At 40.0% G+C, this 21,600-nt stretch overlaps 1 protein-coding gene across 4 annotated transcripts in view; it reads right to left on the bottom strand.

Moving 5' to 3' along the window:
* Nucleotides 1–21,600, bottom strand: part of DYM (dymeclin) — a 348,746-nt gene that overhangs the window by 309,574 nt on the left and 17,572 nt on the right. For 3 of the 4 annotated variants that reach the window (XM_041746593.1, XM_041746566.1, XM_041746576.1), the window contains exon 2: nt 10,414–10,605. The exons of the other annotated variant lie outside the window; for it this stretch is intronic. In XM_041746593.1, coding sequence (XP_041602527.1) covers nt 10,414–10,553 — 140 coding nt within the window. In that variant the 5' untranslated portion in view covers nt 10,554–10,605. The remainder of the gene's footprint in view (nt 1–10,413; nt 10,606–21,600) is intronic. 4 annotated transcript variants of the gene reach the window in all.

Genomic DNA, 21,600 nt, shown 5'->3' on the forward strand with positions numbered 1-21,600 from the left:
GCTCAGCTGGGCATCTGCCTTCAGATCCCGTTGTGGTCCTGGGATGGAGCCCCACATCAGACTCCTGCTCAGTGGGGAACCTGCTTCTCCCTCTCCCTGCCACTCTGCCTACTTATGCTTTCTCTCCCATTTGTCAAATAAATTAAAAAAGTAAAATCTTAAAAAAAAAAAGACTATTTTTTTAAATATTTTATTTATGTATTCATGAGAGACACAGAGAGAGGGGCAGAGACACAGGCAGAGGGAGAAGCAGGCTCCATGCAGGGAGCCCGACGTGGGACTCGATCCCAGGAATCCAGATCATGTCCTGAGTCGAAGGGAGTCGCTCAACCACTGACCCACCCAGTTGCCCCTGTTTTCATATTTTGTAACTTCTCTACAATAAAAGATTTGTATGATTAAAAAAAAAAAGACGAATCTACCAGCAAAGCCACTGCTAAGAACTCACTCCACTTACGTAATTAGAGATATGCATAAAGACTTGGCTATAAGGAAGTTCGAGTTTTACATATAAACCCAAAAAAATAAACCAAACTGTCCAACATTAGTTAAATAAATTACTGACATCCATAAGACAGAATATTGTACAGCTGTCTAAAAGCTATGCTGTAGGGAAACACTGACATGAGGTAAATGTAAGTTACAGAAAGAACATGTGGAAGAATATGACGCAAACATTTTTAAATGAGAGAATTCACGGCATATACACCAGAATTAACATTCTATAACATTAATAATGGTTACTTCTTTTGTCTTTCCTTTATCTTCGTTTAAGTAGGCTCCATGCCTAGCTCTGAGGACTCTGACTGAGATCAAGACCTGGGCTGGGCTCAAGGGTAGGACACTGAACCCACTGAGCCCACCCAAGTGCCCCAATAAAGGTTACATCTGATTGCTATGATTTTTACCCTTTTTGTCTTCTTTGTACTTTGCTGTATACAAAGGCACCAAAAGCCAACACTCATTACCGTAGTATCAAAAACAGGATGGGACGCCTGGGTGGCTCAATGGTTGAGCGTCTGCCTTTGGCTCAGGGCGTGATCCTGGAGTCCCGGGATCGAGTTCCACATCGGGCTCCCTGCATGGAGCCTGCTTTTCCCTCTGCCCCTCCCTCTGTGTCTCTCATGAATAAATAAATAAAATCTTAAAAAAAAAAAAAAAAATCCCGGGAGCTTAGGGAAGGACGACTGTGCCAAGGGCCTCCTTCTTGCCTTGTTTGAGCGCCATCTAGTGCTCAGTACACTGTCCTCACGTAAGCTTCAAAGAGGACATTATGTAAGCAGAGACAACAGTAGAGTCCATGTCTGACCTGACTTCTAAAACAACTAATTCAAAAGAGTCGGAGGATTTCCAATCTTTAGGATAAAGCAGTCATCAGAAAAATCTGTTAAAATTTCTGTTTTTCATCCCTCAAATATTTTAGACTCTCAAGACCGAGCCTGTGCTCTTTTCTCAACTAATGGATATTTGGGATGCCTGAGTGGCTCAGTGGCTGAGTGTCTGTCTGCCTTTGGCTCAGGTCATGATCCCAGGGTCCTCGGATGGAGTCCTGCACCAGGTTCCCCCATGGGGGAGCTTCTCCCTCTGCCTGTGTCTCTGCCTCTGTGTTTCTCATGAATAAATTACAATCTTTTTAAATAAACAAACAAATGAATATTTACTCCCTGAAGAAGTGGAAAGTCAGACACTGTACATGTCTTATGGTGTTTTATCCTCCCCCAAAATCTAGACAGTAGGTATTATTTCCATTTTACAGAAGCATCAATAGGCCCAGTGAGATTAAGCAGCTTGCCTAGATTCACAAAGCTGGTAGGCAGTGGGACTGAGATGCAAGACAAAGTTGGTCTGGCTCTAAAATCTGTGCTCCCCCACGACCACGCCTCATTGTCTCTATTCTTTACAGGTCACCCCAAAAAAATCAACACATTTTTTGGAAAAATGATTCTCATTCTTAGTAAGTATACAAGCATGTAGGCCTCTAAAAAACAAACAAACAAAAAAAACACAAACACAAACAAACAAACAAAAAAAACCAAACAGATCAAAAACAATCATAAATACAGAGAACTGGTGGTTGTCAGAGGGGAGGAGGTAGAGGGATGAATGAAATAAGCGAATGAGATTAAGAGGTTTAAACTTCTAGTTATAAAATAAGTAAGTCATGGAATGAAAAGCACAGCAGAGAATATAATCAATAATATTGTAATGACGTTTGGTGACAGATGGTGACTACACATTGTGGAGAGCACTGTGCAATGCACAGAATTACTGAATCACTGTTGTACATCTAAAACTAATGTAACATTGTATGTCAACTATACTTCAATAAAAATTAAGTATACACACTGTCACACTATTGCTGAGAGTACTGCTCTCAAATCTAGAACTGTAAATTCATTAAGTATGTTCAAATCAAGCATCAATTTAAGACAAAAAGAATTTTTAAAATATATGTATATATATATTTTTTAAGATTTTATTTATTCATAGAGACGGAGAGAGAGAGAGAGGCAGAGACAGAGGCAGAGGCAGAGGGAGAAGCAGGCATCATACAGAGAGCCCGACGTGGGACTCGATCCAGGGTCTCCAGGATCACGCCCTGGGCTGCAGGCGGCGCTAAACCGCTGCGCCACCGGGGCTGCCCACTTTTAAAATATATTATGCTACAAGCTGTTCTGTTAGCTGGCTGTGTCAGTACCATAAGGACATAAGCCTCACATTTGGTTCTCCTGCCCTACTCTTCTGCTCCTTCCAATCTATCATTCAGCCTACCCAAAAAGTAATGTTCCTAAAACAATACTTTCACCAAATCCACTCAATAAGAACCTACAACTCTAATCCTCAGCTTTCTAACAGGTGAGGCTGCCAAAAAATAAGCACCCTTCTCCAGGCCACCAGACCCAGGCAGCTTATCACTTTATCCTGCAACACCATGAATCATTTTGGGAAGTGCTTTCAGTGATCCATAAAATCCGTTCCCAGCCCATTACACTTGTTTCTCATCCCTGCCAACACAAACTAGAAGAATTAATGGAAGTCATTTGATCATACTTTACTCACAGCACAAGAATCAGTGTTGTTTTGCTTTTTGAAGTAGATTCCACACCCAGCATGGGCCCAATGCAGGGCTTCAACTCACAACAACCCTGAGATCAAGACCTGAGATAAGATCAAGAGTCACGTTGAACGTGTTTGCGTCCTCCCTCCCACGATGTGTATGCTGAAATTCTAACCCCCAAAGGTGATCGTATTAGTAGGTGGGCCTTTGGGGGTGATTAAGTCATGAGGATGAAACCTTCATGTATGGGATTAGTACCATTATTAGGCCCCAGGGACCCGGGTGGCTCAGTCAAGTGTCTGATTTTAGCTCAGGTCCTGGGATCAAGCCCCATTTTGGCCTCCCTACTCAGCAGGAAGCCTGCTTCTCCCTCTCCCTCTGCTGCTCCCCCTGCTTGTGCATGCACACGTTCTCTCTCTCTGTCAAATAAATTGATTTAATAAAATATTTTTAAAATTAAAAAGATAAAAAATGAATTGAATTGAATTTAAAAAAAGAAGAAAGGCCCCCAGAGAGCTTGCTCACTCCTTCCACCATGTGAGGAACAGAGAAGGTACTGGCTATGCAGCAAGAGGAGGGCCCTTACCCAACTGTGCTGGTACCATAACCTCAGATCTCTAGTCTCCAGAACTGTGAACAATAAACTCCATTTATTTATAAGCTACCCAATCGCTTATATTTTGTTACAGTGGCCTAAACAGACTAAGACAACATGAAACATTCCTTGAAAGTACATCTAAGACTGGTAACCTCGGTTGCCTGCCTCTAGGGAGGAGAACTAGACGTATGGGAAGACAGAGGAAGAGAGACTTGCCACTTTTTAACCTGTTTTTTTTTTAATTTTAGACCACAAGAAAGTTTCATCAGTGCACCCAGGTGGCTCAGTGGGTTAAGCAACTAACTCTTGATTTCAGCTCAGGTCATGACCTTGGGGTCATGAGATGGAGCTCTGGGTCAGGCTCCATGCTCAGAGGGAAATCTGCTTGAGATGTTCTCCCTCTGCCCCTCCCTGCCTCAAATAAATAAATAAATCTTTTTAAAAAGAATGTATTAACTTTTCAGACAAAAATAAATTATAATTGCTAAAATTCCATCTACACTGGGGATCCCTGGGTGGCTCAACGGTTTAGCACCTGCCTTCCACCTGGGGCATGATCTTGGAGCCCCGGGATAGAGTCCCACATCGGGCTCCCTGCGTGGAGCTTGCTTCTCCCTCTGTGTCTCTGCCTCTCTCTCTGTATCTCTCATGAATAAATAGAATCTTTAGAAAATAAAGATAATAAAATAAAATAAAAATTCTCATGAATTTTTATTTTTATAGGTTTGTTTTTTCACTTCTGTATCTCTCATGAATAGAATCTTTAGAAAATAAAGATAATAAAATAAAATAAAAATTCCATCTACAGACACTATTGCTCTTCCAGTTCTTCACATCATCTGCCAATACCAAGGAGAGCTCAAGCCTCTGATCAGGCCCCTGTGATTGACATCTCCCTCAGGCAAATGAGTGTCCTCCTGGTCCATACCCACACACAGAACTGTGTCTTGCCTCAGTGCCTATCTCCATGCTCTTTTCAGAGGTGTCTGAATTCTCTTTCCTGCTCTCTGCCTTTCTAAACCATTCACCCCTCTTGGTGAATCATTCATAACCCCTCAAAAATACTTTCCAGGATCCTAAAATCCTGACTATCCATGTACCTTCTAACGTTCTGTTTAGAACAAGATAACTGATCCTAAAACTGATTTCAAAAAAATAAATAAAAAACACCGAAGAGGTAATACAGTGGATCTTGAACAATGCAGGGGTTAGTACTTCTAACATATAATCTGCAGAGTGGAAAATTCACATATAATCTGCAGAGTTCAAGTCTGTGTTGTTCAAGGGTCAATAATAATTTCTGCTGAAGGACACAGGTGATGCAGTTAGAGTATCTAAATAAAATGAAATCCTGATCTTGGCCTTTCTGCTGAAAACCTTTCAGCGGTTCCCACTGATACTAGGACAAAATCAAAACTGGTTTTTTTTTTTTTTTTTTTAAACAAGGCCTCTCAAATCTGCCAGACCCCACCCTCTTCAGTGGTGCACATGTGACATGTTCTTTCTCACCACAGGGCTTTCCCTCTGCCACTCAGCTACTGCGACCAGTCCTCTGCTGCTCCCACCCCGTGTCTGGCTCAGCACTCTGAGCATCACTTCTTCAGCTGCCTCCAGAAAGGAGTACTGACTGAGGGCTACAGAGGAGGGAAGGAGACTTTCATTAAATATCCTGTGGTACCTTCTGGAATGTGAACCAGAAGTGAAAAAACAAACCTATGCCACTTCCTCCTGGAGATCTGTGACCCATTCTAACTCAGACACTGAGATGCTGCTACTGTAACTTCTATCACAGCTTTTGTCATACTTCACTGTACTCATGTGTTGGTTTACAGATGGATTATAAGTCCTTTGAGGGAAAGAGACAGTGTCTAGTTCATTATATCTTGAGAAGCAGAAGAATAAATAATAGTTTATAAACAGTTAAAAGTCATTTGGTCCAGTCGTTCTCAGTGACAAGCATGACACATATCATAAATGCGTTCATACATACCATACGCTCATGTGGGGGTACCCAGATGCCCACGAACCAAAAAATAATAATAATAATAAGCACAGTTTTGTTTCTGTAAAATCAACCATGCAAGTAATTTAAAAATATTTCATTAAGAAAAATAAACAGCGGGAGGGGGTAGGGGATGGGTTAAGTGGGTGATAGATATTAAGGAGGTATCATGTGATGTAATGAGCACTGGGTTTTATAGAAGACTGGATGAATCACTGAACTCTACCTCTGATACGGGTAATAAACTATGTTAATTAATTGAATTGAAATTTAAGAAGGAAAAAGAATCAGCATATTACTTAAACTTTACTCTTAAATTAATCTGGATTTAATTTCAGACTTTTGCTTGACCAGTAATTTTAAAAAAGTAAAAAATTAAAAACTATAAAGAATCTAAAAAGATGTTGCAATCACGTGTGGAAACTCTAACAAAATCTGATTACTACCAAAAATAATTTATAGTAAGGAAGGATGACATTAGTCCTAAAGGCCTTACAATTTCTTTTTTTCTTTTTTTTTTTTTTTTGGCCTTACAATTTCAAAAAAAAAAAAAAAAAAATGGCAGACACCAACTTTTGGCTGCAAAAATGGGCCGCACTTGAAAACAGCACATATGTACCCAAGCATTCCAGGAGTGAGCAATCTGAAAAATGTCTAGATTCAGAGTCTCCCCTACACAGATTCATCTTAGTCCTGAGCCCCTAAGACTATTCCCCCACACACCCACAAGATGCACGTTATTCACACTTTTAGCTTTTCAGACTTCCTGAGATTTCCCTAGGGTGAATTAAGGAAAAGGCCATCCAAAAGAATAAATACATGAGAGCAGCAAAGACGAAGAATAATTGACAAAGCCAACTACAGAGCGACCAGTAATTCAAACCCTGAGTGTGGTCAACTCCAGGTGGGTAAGAAATAGACATAAATGACTAACAAATTATTCCCATCACTGTTTCTTAAGACGCCCATTCTGCCCCCGGGGCTCCAGAGTGCCAGTTCAGCATAAATCAAGAAAACAGGCACATGCACATAATTCTTCAAAAGTACTTGGCTAGGGCAGCCCCGGTGGCTCGGCGGTTTAGCGCCACCTTCAGCCCGGGGTATGATCCCAGAGACCTGGGATCGAGTCCCATGTCAGGCTCCCTGCATGGAGCCTGCTTCTCCCTCTGCCAGTGTCTCTCCCTCTCCTTCCCTGACTCTCATGAATAAATAAATAAATAAATCTTAAAAAAAAAAAAAAAAAGTACTTGGCTATTACATTTTCTCCTTTGCTACTTAAGTTTTAGAATGAGCTTATCAAGATCTCTCCACCTCAGCGCCCCGGACCCCCCCAAAAAAGCTGTTGGGAATTTAACTAGAATTGTAAGCACAATTAACTGGAATTGTTTTTGTTTTTTTTTTAAGATTTTATTTATTTATTCATGATAGTCACACAGAGAGGGAGAGAAAGAGAGAGGGAGGGAGAGAGAGAGAGGCAGAGACACAGGCAGAAGGAGAAGCAGGCTCCATGCAGGGAGCCCGACATGGGATTCGATCCCCGGTCTCCAGGATTGCGCCCTGGGCCAAAGGCAGACGCCAAACCGCTGCGCCACCCAGGGATCCCTGGAATTGTCTTCTCTATAGGTCAACGGGAAGAATAGACATTCTTATGATAGTCCTCCTAATCCTTTAAACATGGTTTCTCTCTCCATTTAGTTAAGTCGTCTTCAATGTCTTTCAGAAGACAGAGAAATACACTGTACTGTAGTGTACATAGGTGAAAAGAGAATTTGTTTTGAAAACAAATAATTAAGTCTCTTATATGCCCTTTCTTCTTGAAGTATTATTTCCACAGGAGCTGTGGTGCTCAGTGACAACTCCTCAAGGATTAAGGAAGTGGTTTCAAAATTTGCTGATGCTACAGCTGGCTCCGTTTGCCTTCTCCTGCCAATCCACAGCATCTTTAATTTTCCAAGGATCTCAGAAGCAGTACTAATAATAAGTAGCCACTTCATATAATGTGCGACAAATCCATGCTATCACATGAACTGCAAACTAAGCAAAACTTCCGAGGTCCAATCCAACTGTATGCAGAAGTTAGAAATTAATATTTATTGCCAAAACATATAAATACTTCACAAAAAGGAAATACCAATAAGTCTTGGTCCTTATATACATAAAAATAAACATAACCTTGATCATTAAAGAATGGTAAATTGAAACCATAAGGACCACACAACACACACACATACACAGAATTTTTTTTTTTTTAATTCACCATCAAAAGAGAGTCCTTCCAAGCCTGAGGTTGAGGTAGGAGGGAAATACTTGTCACCATTATACTATTTTCAGGGATCCCTGGGTGGCGCAGCGGTTTGGCGCCTGCCTTTGGCCCGGGGCGCGATCCTGGAGACCCGGGATCAAGTCCCACGTCGGGCTCCAGGTGCATGGAGCCTGCTTCTCCCTCTGCCTGTGTCTCTGCCTCTCTCTCTATCTCTCTGTGACTATCATAAATAAATAAAAAAATTTAAAAAAAATTATATATATACTATTTTCATTATTGAAAACTGATAAGGGAAGAGACTTAAGTGTTTATCCTTATTTAATATATTAAAAACTGCATTTTATATAACCTAAATGATGAAGAAAAGCTCTTCTTTACAGAAAAAATTGCAGTTAATAAGTGTAGAAGAAATGACCAAATTAAAAATAGCATCATTTTGTAATCTCTTATGAAATAGCTGATTCAGACAAAAATCATCAATGGACGCTAAAATATACTAAAACCTCTGAGCAATCTTAGCAGAACTGATTATAAAACCATATATTTTCTGTATCCTGATGTAATACAGCATGAAGTATATAGCATCACTTACACAATACCCTTACCAAAGCTGTTTAAATTTTATTAAGTCTTTATTTTTTTTTTAATTTTTTATTTATTTATGATAGTCACAGAGAGAGAGAGAGAGAGAGAGAGAGGCAGAGACACAGGCAGAGGGAGAAGCAGGCTCCATGCACCGGGAGCCCGATGTGGGATTCGATCCCGGATCTCCAGGATCGCGCCCTGGGCCAAAGGCAGGCGCCAAACCGCTGTGCCACCCAGGGATCCCCTAAATTTTATTAAGTCTTTAAATCTGACTTCCAGTTTACAGAAAACACAAAGAATTTTAAAAGTTGAGAAATATGAGAAGCAATCAGGTCAATCCAGGAAGGTGGAACGTTCCACAGAAAAACAGAGCCAGTTTATTCAAAAAATTCATAGCATGGGGGGAAAAACTGTGGAAGGGGCTGGAGAGTGAAAGAAAATCTCTCTTCTAAAGATATTTAAGAAATATTACTACCAAATGCAATGTATATACCTTATTTCGTTCCTTATTCTAGCAACTTGTAAAACTGGGGAAATGTCAATATGGACTGGGTAGGAGGAATTATTGTTAATTTTGTTAGGTCGACAATGATATCATGGTTACAGAAGAAAAGTCCTTATTTTACTTTAAAACACTTAAAAAACAAAAACTAGATAAAGCAAATATGGCAATAATCCAAATGGTTATTAATTATGAATGGATAAATAAAATACGGTATGTTCATACAATGGACTACCTTTCAGAATTAAAAAGGAATGAAGTACTGATACCTGCTATAACATAACCGATTCAGAGATTTCAGGGACTAGAACATCTTTAGGGGGTCATATTCTGCCCATCACACTAAACCTGTAAAAAAAAAAATAAAAACTCGGGGCACCTGGGTGGCTCAGGGGTTGAGCGTCTACCTTTGGCTCAGGACGTGATCCCCGGGGTCCTAGGATCAAGTCCCACATCATGCATGCTTCTCCCTCTGCCTGTGTCTCTGCCTCTCTGTCTCTCATGAATAAATAAATGAATCTTTAAAAAAAAAAAAAAATGGGAATTTGATACTCTAGTCACTCTATTATATATCAGTTTTTATATGAAAGTTAAAAATGAGGTACTGGTTTTTATATATTAAATTGGCATAGGTCAAAGTGCCTAAAAATGCAGCAACTTAACAAAAATGTGGGAAACTGACCTTCTTATTATACCCTGCTTGTAGGAGCATAAATTGGCATTACTTCCATGGAGCAGTTTAGCAATATCTACTAAAATTATAAACACACAGACCGACCCAGCAATTCTACTTTGGGGTTTTTATACTAGAGATGTATTTGTACACATGGGAAATGATGTATGCAGCATTATTTGTTGTAACAAAAGCCTTAAAAGAACATCCACAAACAGCAAACTGATTAAGTATATTCTACAGATACTCTGCAGCCATTTAAAATAAGACAAAAAAAAAAAAAAGAAAAGAAGAAAGTTGCATATAAGCATATATATATATATATATATATATATATACACATTTTATTCAACTGGGGAGGGCGGGGAAGCAAGAAACAGAAGAAAAAAAAAGAACAAAAACCAAGGTATGTGTAGTATGCTAGCACTTGTGTTCAAACAATTCTGTAAAATGAGATATATGCTTAAGTAACATTTACTATTCTAGATGATTCAAAAACTGCTATGAGGAACCATCTCTGGGGGAAGGAAGGTGGCTGGATGGTAGAAAGAAGAGAGAAAAAAGTATTTCCTACTTTCATACCTTTTGTATTTTCTACTGGTACATGTACAACAGAGGATGAATCAATGGACAGACAGGACATTAAAAACTTTTTTTTTTTTCTTAATCAGCATACCACACAAGTTCATGTGGCCATCTACACAAATTTTCAATCTCCAGGTAACCTTTTACCTGCTGGTTGGTGCAGGGAAAGAAAATGAGAGAAGCTGATTCCAGAACGGGTCGTTCTCAGAGACAGATTCTGTGCCCGATAACTTTTTTAAGTACTCATTTTTAGGAAGATCACCAATTCTGCTGCTGTTCGATCCCATCTTCTAATCTGGTAGATAACTTGCCCTTAAGCCTTCATTTCCACAAGACAACCTATAAAGAATGAAAAGAAATTTCAAACTTGTTCAAAATTCATCATTATATTTTTCCTGTCCTTGGCCTAAATGTAAAAGCAAAAAACAAAAACCTGTAAACTCACTTAAGGAAATCACACTTCTCTTTATTTTTAAATACATTAGACACCAGATACAAAGTTACAGAGGAGGGAAATGGGGCTAAAATCTGTCTTAGCCAACACACACACACAAAAATCCAAGTCTATGCTTACAGAATGTCGAATGAGCATATCTCTGCCTAAGAATACATCTCAAAGCAAATTCCTAACAATGACAACTTATTACAAGTTGTCTGAAAAATGAGGCTCCCTTACAATGAACAAAGGTGATAAATAAGACTAGATGTCTCGGGGCACCTGGGTGGCTCAGTCAGTTAGGCATCTGCCTTCAGCTCAGGTCGTGATCCTGGGGTCCTGGGATCAAGTCCAGCATCAGGCTCTCTGCTCAGCAGGGAGTCTGCTTCTTCCTCTCCCTCTGTCCCCCCTCCCACCACTGGTACACATGCTCACTCTCACATGTTCTCTGTCAAATAAATAAATAAAATCTTAAAAAAAAAAAAAAAAAGACTAGATGTCTTAAAGGTGCTCAGGAGGCGGGCAAGTAGCTGAAGTGATGACCATGTGCTACTTACACTCAAGGGAGAATGATGCCCAAACTGAGTTACAAGCTGCACAAGAATGGGCTCCCCATTCCAAAGCAGTCCCACTTACTTAGCATCCCTCTTCTTCTTCTGCTGTCATGCACATCAGCATTTGTTGGCATGCTTCTTCTTCTAAACTATGAAGCATCTGCATTTTTCTGACAATAAGAACTACCTTTTTTTTTTCTGGAGATGGAGAGGGGAAGGACAGAAAGAGAGGGGGAAAGAGAATCTTAAGCAGGCTATACACCCAGTGCAGAGCTGGAATGGGCCTCAATCTCATGACCCTGAGATCATGACCTGAACCAAAACCGAAAGCCGGACACTAATGGACTGAGCCACCCAGGTGCCCCTCTTATTCATCCTTCTATCCCCAATGTCTACATAACATGTAACAGGCATCCCCTAACTAGTATGTTGAAGGAAAGAGTAGGTGAATAAGTGACTAGCATCTTCAATATTCTGGTTGGTCACTAAGGAGGAAACTTATAGTTCAGTTAAAATATGAATCACTGTCTTCCTCAAATATCATTTAACCGAGTTCTGGATCATGTTCTATCTCCTTTAGTTCAGGAAAAGTCTCTCATTGACAATAATAAAATGGCAGTGAGATGAATAATAAATTACACTATGCTAAAATTACCATCTCACTGAAGCAAATGATGTCCAAAAGAAACTCAGGTTGGAGGAGAACTTCTATTAGTAGTGACTTACTTTTTTTTTTTAAAGATTTATTTAAAAGAAAGAAAGAAAAGAAAGAAAAGAAAGAAAGAAAGAAAGAAAGAAAGAAAGATTGATTGATTTATTCATGAGAGATGCAGAGAGAGAAAGGCAGAGACATAGGCAGAGAGAGAAGCAGGCTCCCTGCGAGGAGCCCAATATGGGACTCGATCCCAGGACCCCGGGATCACACCCTGAGCCAAAGGCAGACACTCAACCCCTGAGTCACCCAGGCATCCCATTAGTGACTTACTTTCTTTTTTTTTTTTTTTTTTAATTTTATTTATTTATGATAGGCACACAGTGAGAGAGAGAGAAGCAGAGACACAGGCAGAGGGAGAAGCAGGCTCCATGCACCGGGAGCCGCACGTGGGATTCGATCCCGGGTCTCCAGGATCGCGCCCCGGGCCAAAGGCAGGCGCCAAACCGCTGCGCCATCCAGGGATCCCAAGTGACTTACTTTCTTATGTCTGTACCTCCTCACTCCACAGAGACACTGAAGCTAACATCAGAATGGGGACGCATGCTTTCCATGTTCTTTTTTGAACTCTGGGACTGGCTTAAGCTAAATTATCTAAAGACATGAGGTTTTCCCCAGTGCACATGGACAGCTGGTCTTCTGAATATGAGGGAGAATACTGATCTGGCTTCTTGTCACCTGGCCCTGAACTCAAGACCACTACTACTTTCCTCCTCCCTTCTCAGGGAACAGGGACCCCCCAAACCAGCTGGCTCCAACTGATCCTCCATATCAAGCCAGCTAACCATAAGTCTTGATTTTGGTTTAATTTCTTAAATAAGGAATTACTAAGTCCAATTAGAAAATGCTATAAAAATATCCTAAGATATATAAATGTCTTACTTGTTATAACTTATTCCAAGCTATTTTATACATTTTTAAGCCATTTAAAATTAAGCATTTTAATATAATCTTATAACAGGGTACTTTACAACTAATGAAAGTGAATTAACTAGAGCTACAATTACCAACATGGACATATCTAAAAATATACATTCAAAAAGTGCTACAGAAGGGCACCTAGATGGCTCAGCAGTTGACTGCCTTTGGCTCAGGTCGTGATCCCGGGGTCCTGGGATCAAGTCCCAGATCGGGCTCCCCGCAGGGAGCCTGCTTCTCCCTCTGCCTGTGTCTCTGCCTCTTTCTCTGTGTCTCTCATGAATAAATCATTTTCTAAAGTGCTACAGAATAACAGACATGATATGATTTCATTTATGTGATTTTTAAAACATGCAAATATTACGGATATATTCATAGCTACTACAAGTATTAAAACATACACAGGAAATTCAGAAGAACACTTTTACGTAATGTTATCAGTAAAGGAACAAAGGAGCTTCAGTGTGTTATCAATAAATACTTTCTCAAAAAGAAAATGGGAAAGGAATAGAAGGAAAGAAAGAAGCACGTGTGACAAATATTTAGATTTGCTAAAAATGAACAATATGTGGGCACCTGGCTGGTTCACTTGGAAGAGCACATGACACTGAATCTCAGGGTCATGAGTCTGAGCCCCATGGTGGGTGTAGAGATTACTTAAAAAAAAAAAAAAGTAGTAAGAAATTTTTATTTTTTTTATTTATTTTTTTTTTTTAGTAAGAAATTTTTAAAAATGAAAATGGACAGTACATACATGGGTTTTGGCCTATTACCCTTTATTCCTGAAATAAATAAATAAATATAAATATATATATACATATATACATTTATATATATACGCACACACACTTTTTTTAAAAAGAATGGTTTCTCAATCTCTGAGCAGCAATACTGGAAGCTGGAGAACAGTGAAGCAATGACTTTAAAATATTCATATTTTGGGGATCCCTGGGTGGCGCAGCGGTTTGGCGCCTGCCTTTGGCCCAGGGCGCGATCCTGGAGACCCGGGATCGAATCCCACGTTGGGCTCCCGGTGCATGGAGCCTGCTTCTCCCTCTGCCTGTGTCTCTGCCTCTCTCTCTTTCTGTGACTATCATAAATAAATAAAAATAAAATAAAATAAAATAAAATAAAATATTCATATTTTAGTTAGTTAAGTATGAAGGTAGAACTTAGTTAAGTGTGAAGGTAGAATTATTATTTTTTTAAAGAATTTATTTATTCATGAGAGACAGAGAGAGAAAGAGAGGCAGTCATAGGCAGAGGGAGAAGCAGGCTCCATGCAGGGAGCCCAATGTGGGACTCGATCCCAGGACTCCAGGATCACACCCTGAGCCAAAGGCAGATGCTCAACCGCTGAACCACCCAGATGTCCCTGAAGGTAGAATTAAAGGTATATTTTAAATCGTCCACAACTGGGCAGCCCCGGTGGCGCAGCGGTTTAGCGCCGCCTGCAGCCCAGGGCGTGATCCTGGAGACCCTGGATGGAGTCCCATGTTGGGCTCTCTGCATGGTGCCTGCTTCTCCCTCTGCCTGTGTCTCTGCCTCTCTCTCTCTCTCTCTCTCTCTGCATCTCTATGAATAAATAAATAAAATCTTATTTAAAAAAAAAATTGTCCACAACTCACAAAAACTCTCATGGACCCATTTTTCTGGAAGCTACTGGAAGATGTATCCTTTCGATGTGAGGGCATAAAACAAGAAAAATGCAGACAAGGAATTCAAGAAGCAAAGGATGCAACACAAGACCGGGGTAAAAGAAGCAGAGAAAACACATGCGGCAGGCTGGGACAGGAGTCCAGACAGCCCCATGACCTCCAGGGGAAGCAAACCAGGGAGCAACAAGTCACTTGATATATCTGACCTTATTCTGTGGAGGGTTACAGTATCATAGGAGAATCTGGTGGGAATGAAATGATAGCTACATAGAAAACAAATTATTTTTTGGTAACAATGTACTTTGGACAAAACAAAAATTGTTCAAGAAAGGTCATGTAATCATAGAATATGACTCAATTAAGAGTTATCAATATTTATGTAATCATAATAGAAAGAGTAAACAAAAGATTTAACCAAAAATTGTGAGGTAACTATATTGGGAAGATGCTAAAGAAGCAGGAGTGTATTTAAAAGTGTGAAATCCTCATCTTCTGTTATAGGCAGAAGTTAACCAAAATATCTGAAACTACTAAATCAGCAAATAACAGTAAAAGCATATAGGTCATCAACAAGGATGTAAATAATGAGAAACAATGGTTTAGAGATCTGAGTGTGGTCCGCTCTGAGGAAAAGGATTCTGGAGTAGGGAGGGTGGTCATACAGTTTTTTCATTTCATGTCCATCACATTATCTGATTTTTAAACTATATATATTACTTTGATTTTTATTTTTATATTTTTTTTTAATTTTTTATTATTATTATTTATTTATGAGAGTCACAGAGAGAGAGAGAGAGGCAGAGACACAGGCAGAGGGAGAAGCAGGCTCCATGCACCGGGAGCCCGATGTGGGATTCGATCCCAGGTCTCCAGGATCGCGCCCTGAGCCAAAGGCAGGCGCCAAACCGCTGCGCCACCCAGGGATCCCCTACTTTGATTTTTAAAATTAAGTATTTTTAAGCTCCTTCACCTATTCATATTTTTTATTTTAATTTTATTTATTTATTCATGAGATACAGAGAGAGAGAGAGAGAGGCAGAGACACAGGCAGAGGGAGAAGCAGGCTCCTTGCAGGGAGCCCGATGTGGGACTCGATCCTGGGACTCTAGGATCATGCCCTGAGCCAAAGGCAAATGCTCAACCGCTGAGCCACCCAGGCATCCCTCCTTCACCTATTCAAATGTAAACTTTTAACATATGTGGAAAACACAGTTATCATAACTAAATTCATAGTGACAGAAATATAAATTATTCTCTACTGAGACAAACAACTAGCAAACTTTAAAAAATCTATTTGTCGGGCAGCCTCAGTGGCGCAGCGGTTTAGTACCGCCTGCAGCGCAGGACGTGATCCTGGAGACCTGGGATCGAGTCCCACATCAGGTTCTCTGTGGAGCCTGCTTCTCCCTCTGCCTGTGTCTCTGCCTGTGTGTGTGTGTGTGTGTGTGTATGTGTCTCTCATGAATAAATAAATAAAATCTTTAAAAAAAAAAAGTTGTAATTTGCTATATCCATTTAAAAAATAAATCTATTTGTCTGATATAGTGCAATGTTAGTGTCAGAGTTAAATCCCAAAATCAAAATTTCAAATTTCTACCATTTATGTGTTTAGTGACAAGCAATAGTCATAGCTTGACCAGAAAAGAGGAATTAAATTCAAACCTACAGTAGTGATAAACACAGAGATCAATAAAACAAAACAGAAAATCCAGAAACAGACTCACTACAGTACAACCAGTTGATTTTTGTCCACAATGCAAAAGCAATTCAATGGAGGAAGGACAGTGATTTCAACAAACGGTGCTGTAACAATTGAACATCCATAGCAAAAAAAAAAAAAAAAAAACAAACAAACAAACAAAAAAAAAACTATCTTAAAAGTTAACTCAAAATAATCATAGATCTAAGGATAAGACATAAAACTCTAAAACCCTTTACAAAAGAAAACATAGGAGAAAAATCTTTGTGACCTGGGGTTAGAAGTGCTCAGGCATGACACAAAAGCACAGCCCATAAAAGAAAGAGTTGGTAAGTTAAAACCTCACCAAAATTGAAACTTTTTGGTGGTGTAAGAGGATGAAAAGAAAAGCTACAGACTTAGAGAAAATATTTGTAAGTCACATACCCAACAAAGGACTTGTATCCAGATCATGTAAGAAACTCTCTAAACTCAGAACTAAGAAAACACTCTAACTAGAAAATATTCGAAAGATTTTAACACAACACCAAAGACGACACACAAATGACAAACACATGAAAAGATATTCCATCATTACTAACCATTAAGGAACCACATATTAAGACCACGATGATGTATGCTACACATCTACTGGAATGGCTAAAATTAAAAAAAAAAAAAAAAAAAAACCCTCAAGGTACCAAATGCTGCCAAGAAGTACTGAAAGTGGCTTATATGTTGCTATTGGAAATGTATAGAACAGCTCCTCTGGAAAACGGTTCAGCAGTTTCTTATAAAGTTAAACATATACATACCATTCAACCTAGCAATTGCACTTTTAGACTGTGATCCCAGAGAAATGAAAAACTTAGATTCACACAAAAAAACTATACCCAAATGTTCTTTCAACACATGAATGAGTAAGCAAACCGAGGTATAGCCACGCAATGGAATAAGAAGAAGGAACTATCTGATATACCCAATAACTTGGATAGATCTTGAGGGCATTGTGATGAGTGAGAAAACCAATCCCAAAAGGTTACACACTCAAAATAATAGCAACACTGTGTTTGATGATTATAGTTTATATATAAGTAAATGTACAACAGAGATGATAAAAGGGACAGAAGGGAGGAATCAGGAATATGTACTTTGTTATTACAAGGTACTTCAACTACCTGTGGTAGAGTGTTAATCGAAAGTGGACTTGCATTAGTTGTAAATGTATATTGCAAGCACAAGTGCAACCTCTAAAACGTCTATTTTTATTTTATTTCACTTTCTTTTTGTTTTAGGATTTATCTATTTATTCATTCATTCATGATAGATATATATATATAGAGAGAGAGGCAGAGACACAGGAGGAAGGAGAAGCAGGCTCCATGCCGGGAGCCCTATGCGGGACTCGATCCCGGGACTCCAGGATCGCGCCCTGGGCCAAAGGCAGGCGCCAAACCGCTGAGCCACCCAGGGATCCCCTTTATTTCAGTTTCTTAAAAAGATTTACTTATGTATTTGGGGAAGAGAGAGAGACAGCATACGCAGGAGGGGCAGAGGCTGAGGGACAAAGAATCTCAAGTGGATTCTGTGCTGAGCATGAAAAGGGATTCAGGGCTCGATCCCAGGACCCTGAGATCATGACCTGAGCCGAAACCAAAAGTCAGACACTCAACTGACTGTGCCACCCAGGTGCCGCGAAAACCTTTTAAAAGTGTAAGTGATATGCTAAGAAAGGAGAGAAAATGGATTCATTTCAGCGCTCCGTTAGAACCACAAAAGACAGAAAAAGGAGAAGACAAAAATAGGAACAGAAATAAGGGGAACGAATAGAAAACAGTAACAAATATTGGTAGCCATGAATCCAACTTTACCATGTATCATTTGAACATCAATGCTCTAAATACACCAATTAAGAGATTGTCAAAGTAAATCCAAAAACAAGACCCAACTATATGCTGTCTACAAGAAAACCAATTTAAATATAAAAGACATACACAGATTAAAAGAGATGGAGAGAGATATGCCATGCTAACAGTAATCAAAAGAAAGTAGGAGAAAGCTATTTCAATATTAGACACAGCTGACTTCAGAGCAAGGAAACTTATCAGGGATTTAAAAAAAAAAAAAAAAGGAGGGGGGTATTCCATACTGATAAAGGAGTTAACTGCTCCAAGAAGCCCTCATCCTTAATGTGTACCACCTAACATAACAGCGTCAAAATGTGTGAGGCTAAAACTAACACAACTGCAAGAAGAGATGAGTGCACTATATTCTAGCGGAAGACCTGAGGACCCCTCTCTCAGAAATGGTCAGATCCAGCAGGTATAAAGTCAGCAAGGACCTAGCTGATCTCACCATCAATCAAAACTGGATCTGACATCTGTGGACTTCATCCAACAACAGCAGAATACACAATCTCCTCCAGGTCACCTTGAATATTCACCAGAAAGGACTACATTGTGGGCCATAAAACACATCCTAACCAATTTAAAAGAAAAGAAATCGGGGATCCCTGGGTGGCGCAGCGGTTTGGCGCCTGCCTTTGGCCCAGGGCGCGATCCTGGAGACCCGGGATCGAATCCCACATCAGGCTCCCGGCGCATGGAGCCTGCTTCTCCCTCTGCCTGTGTCTCTGCCTCTCTCTCTTTCTCTCTGTATGACTATCATAAATAAATAAAATTTAAAAAAAAAAAAAGAAAAGAAATCATAAAATGCTTTGAGTGCTCAAAACCAATAAGCTAGAGAATCAAGAAACTATTTAGATGACTGCATGAGGAAATATTCTGACAGATGTCCTGTATGCAGAATACAGGACATTGTAAAGCACCACCATCCTGGGTTTGCCAAAAAGTCAGTATCACAGTAAATAAAGTGTGCGTGGGGTTGGGGGGCTTTTCTACACTGAAGGAGACTAAAGGGATATTGTAACAGCCAAATGTATATGTGACTCTTCAATGAACTCAGGTTTGGAAGAAGAGGGGGAAAAAAAAAACATTATAAAAGACAATCTCGAGACCAAACCTGATATGGACTGAATAGAAGATATAAAATGGACATAAGTGAGCTAATGATAGTGTAACTGAGTAGAAAATGATCTAATTGTGGAGGCCGAGAAAGATCAAGGCCATTCCACCTCAAGTTTAGCATTAGCACAAGTACAAGTACAGCCATCTTAGGCCCCTGTGAATAAGAGCTGAACTTTATAGGAAAAACTGCAGAATGTCCTCAATGTCCTCGGCAGGTAATACCATATCAGAAAGACAACAGAGCTCAGAATTGCCCTAGGCAGAGAATCCCGTATCAGAAAGACAACAGAGCCCACACCTGTGGTAGAAAGTCCCATATTAGAATGAGAACAAAAAAAAAAAATTAAAAAATTAAAAAAAGAGAGAACAGAGCTCAATGCCCTTGAAAGCCCCATATCAAAATGTAAACAGAACTTGAGAAATTCCTCCACCCCTTCTGAAAATCCCCTAGACCAGCCTATAAAAAACCCAGCTGTAACCCACTTCGGAGTCCAAGTCCCTGCTCCGCTGTGTCGGGTATACTTGGACCCAGGCTCGAGCCTGCTAATAAACCCTCGTGCGCTTGCATCGGTGTCAGCTCCTCGGTGGTTTCTCGGATTTGCAATCTTGGGCACAACACTAATTCTTAGCAGATGTGTGCTTAAATATCTTGGGGTAGAGAATCATCATATCTGCAACTTCCTTTCAAATGGTTCAGAACAAAATAGACACAAAGCGAAACTGGCAAACTATTAACATGTATAAATATGGACGGAGGGAATGGGTGTTTTTGTTTTGTTTTTTTTAAGATGTTATTTATTCATGAGACACACAGAAAGAGAGAGACACAGGCAGAGGGAGAAGGAGGCTCCACGCAGGAAGCCCGATGTGGGACTCGATCCCAGGACTCCAGGATCATACCCTGATCCAAAGGCAGATGCTCAACCACTGAGCCACCCAGGTGCCCCAGAATGGGTGTTCATTATACCATTTTCTCTACTTTTCTGTAAATTTGAAACTTTTTATTAAGAAAGAGTTTTGGCAAACAAAAAAGCTTAGACACTATGAGTCCATTTCTGTAACACTCAAGATGACAAAACTAGTGGTGAAGCACAGATCGGTGGCTGCCAGGCAGGGCACAGAGGGCCAGGGGGCAAAAGGTGACCATACAAGGGAAACCTGAAGAAGTCCATTTATGGGAATGGAAAAATTCTGTGTCTTGACTGTGGTGGTGGTGGTAGTGGTGTTTGCATGAATCTCTACATGTGATAAAATTTCAGAGAGCTACCACACACACACACAAGGGAAAAAGAATACATATAAAAACTGGAAAAACCCAAGTATGGTCTGCAGTCTTTTCTGTTGTATCAATATTAACTTCTTGATGTAGATAATGTACAATCCGTATAGTAACACTGGGGGAAGATGGGAAGGTACATGGGATTTCTCTGTATGATGTGTGTGATTTCTGTGCCTAAAATCATTGCAATATAAAAAGTTTTCAAAAATCAGCTAAAAAAGTCCAACCTCAAAGTCTGATCTACATGTGCAAGAAAGATGCCAACAAATCATACTAACAGGTACTTTGTCACAACCACTAGGTTTATTTTTATACATTAAGATGCTTCATCACCTGTAATATATCACATGATGAGAAATAGGGATCTCACATTTATTTTACTTAGTATCTTGGAACACTCTCTTACTTAGACTACTTTCCCCAAATAAGTTCTTTCAAGTCATTCAAAAGCAAACTTTTTCAATAAAAGAGAAATCATGTATTTGGCTTCTTCAGGGATTCCCCCATTAACTTCAGAACTGGGCGGGGAGGGGTGGCTCAGCGGTTTAGCGTTGCCTTCAGCCCAGGACCTGGTCCTGGAGACCAGGGATCGAGTCCCACGTCGGGCTCCCTGCATGGAGCCTGCTTCTCCCTCTGCCTGTGTCTCTCTGCCTCTCTCTCTCTCTCTCTCTCTCTCTCTTTCTCTGTATCTCTCATAAATAAATAAATCTTTAAAAAATAATAAATAAATAAATATATCTTAAAAAAAAAAGAACTCTAGGGAATACAGATTTTTGTCCTCAGCCACCTACATAAAAGCACCTCTGGGGATCCCTGGGTGGCGCAGCGGTTTGGCGCCTGCCTTTGGCCCAGGGCATGATCCTGGAGACCCAGGATCGAATCCCACATCAGGCTCCCGGTGCATGGAGCCTGCTTCTCCCTCTGCCTGTGTCTCTGCCCCTCTCTCTCTCTCTCTCTCTCTCTCTCTGTATGACTATCATAAAAAATAAAAAATAAAAAATAAAAAAAAAGCACCTCTAGTTCCTTTCACTCAAAACTTTCCAATCGTTTTTGTCTAATAATTCCTTACACCA

The sequence above is a fragment of the Vulpes lagopus genome, chromosome 1 (genome assembly GCF_018345385.1).
Source record: "Vulpes lagopus strain Blue_001 chromosome 1, ASM1834538v1, whole genome shotgun sequence".
NCBI lineage: Eukaryota > Metazoa > Chordata > Mammalia > Carnivora > Canidae > Vulpes > Vulpes lagopus.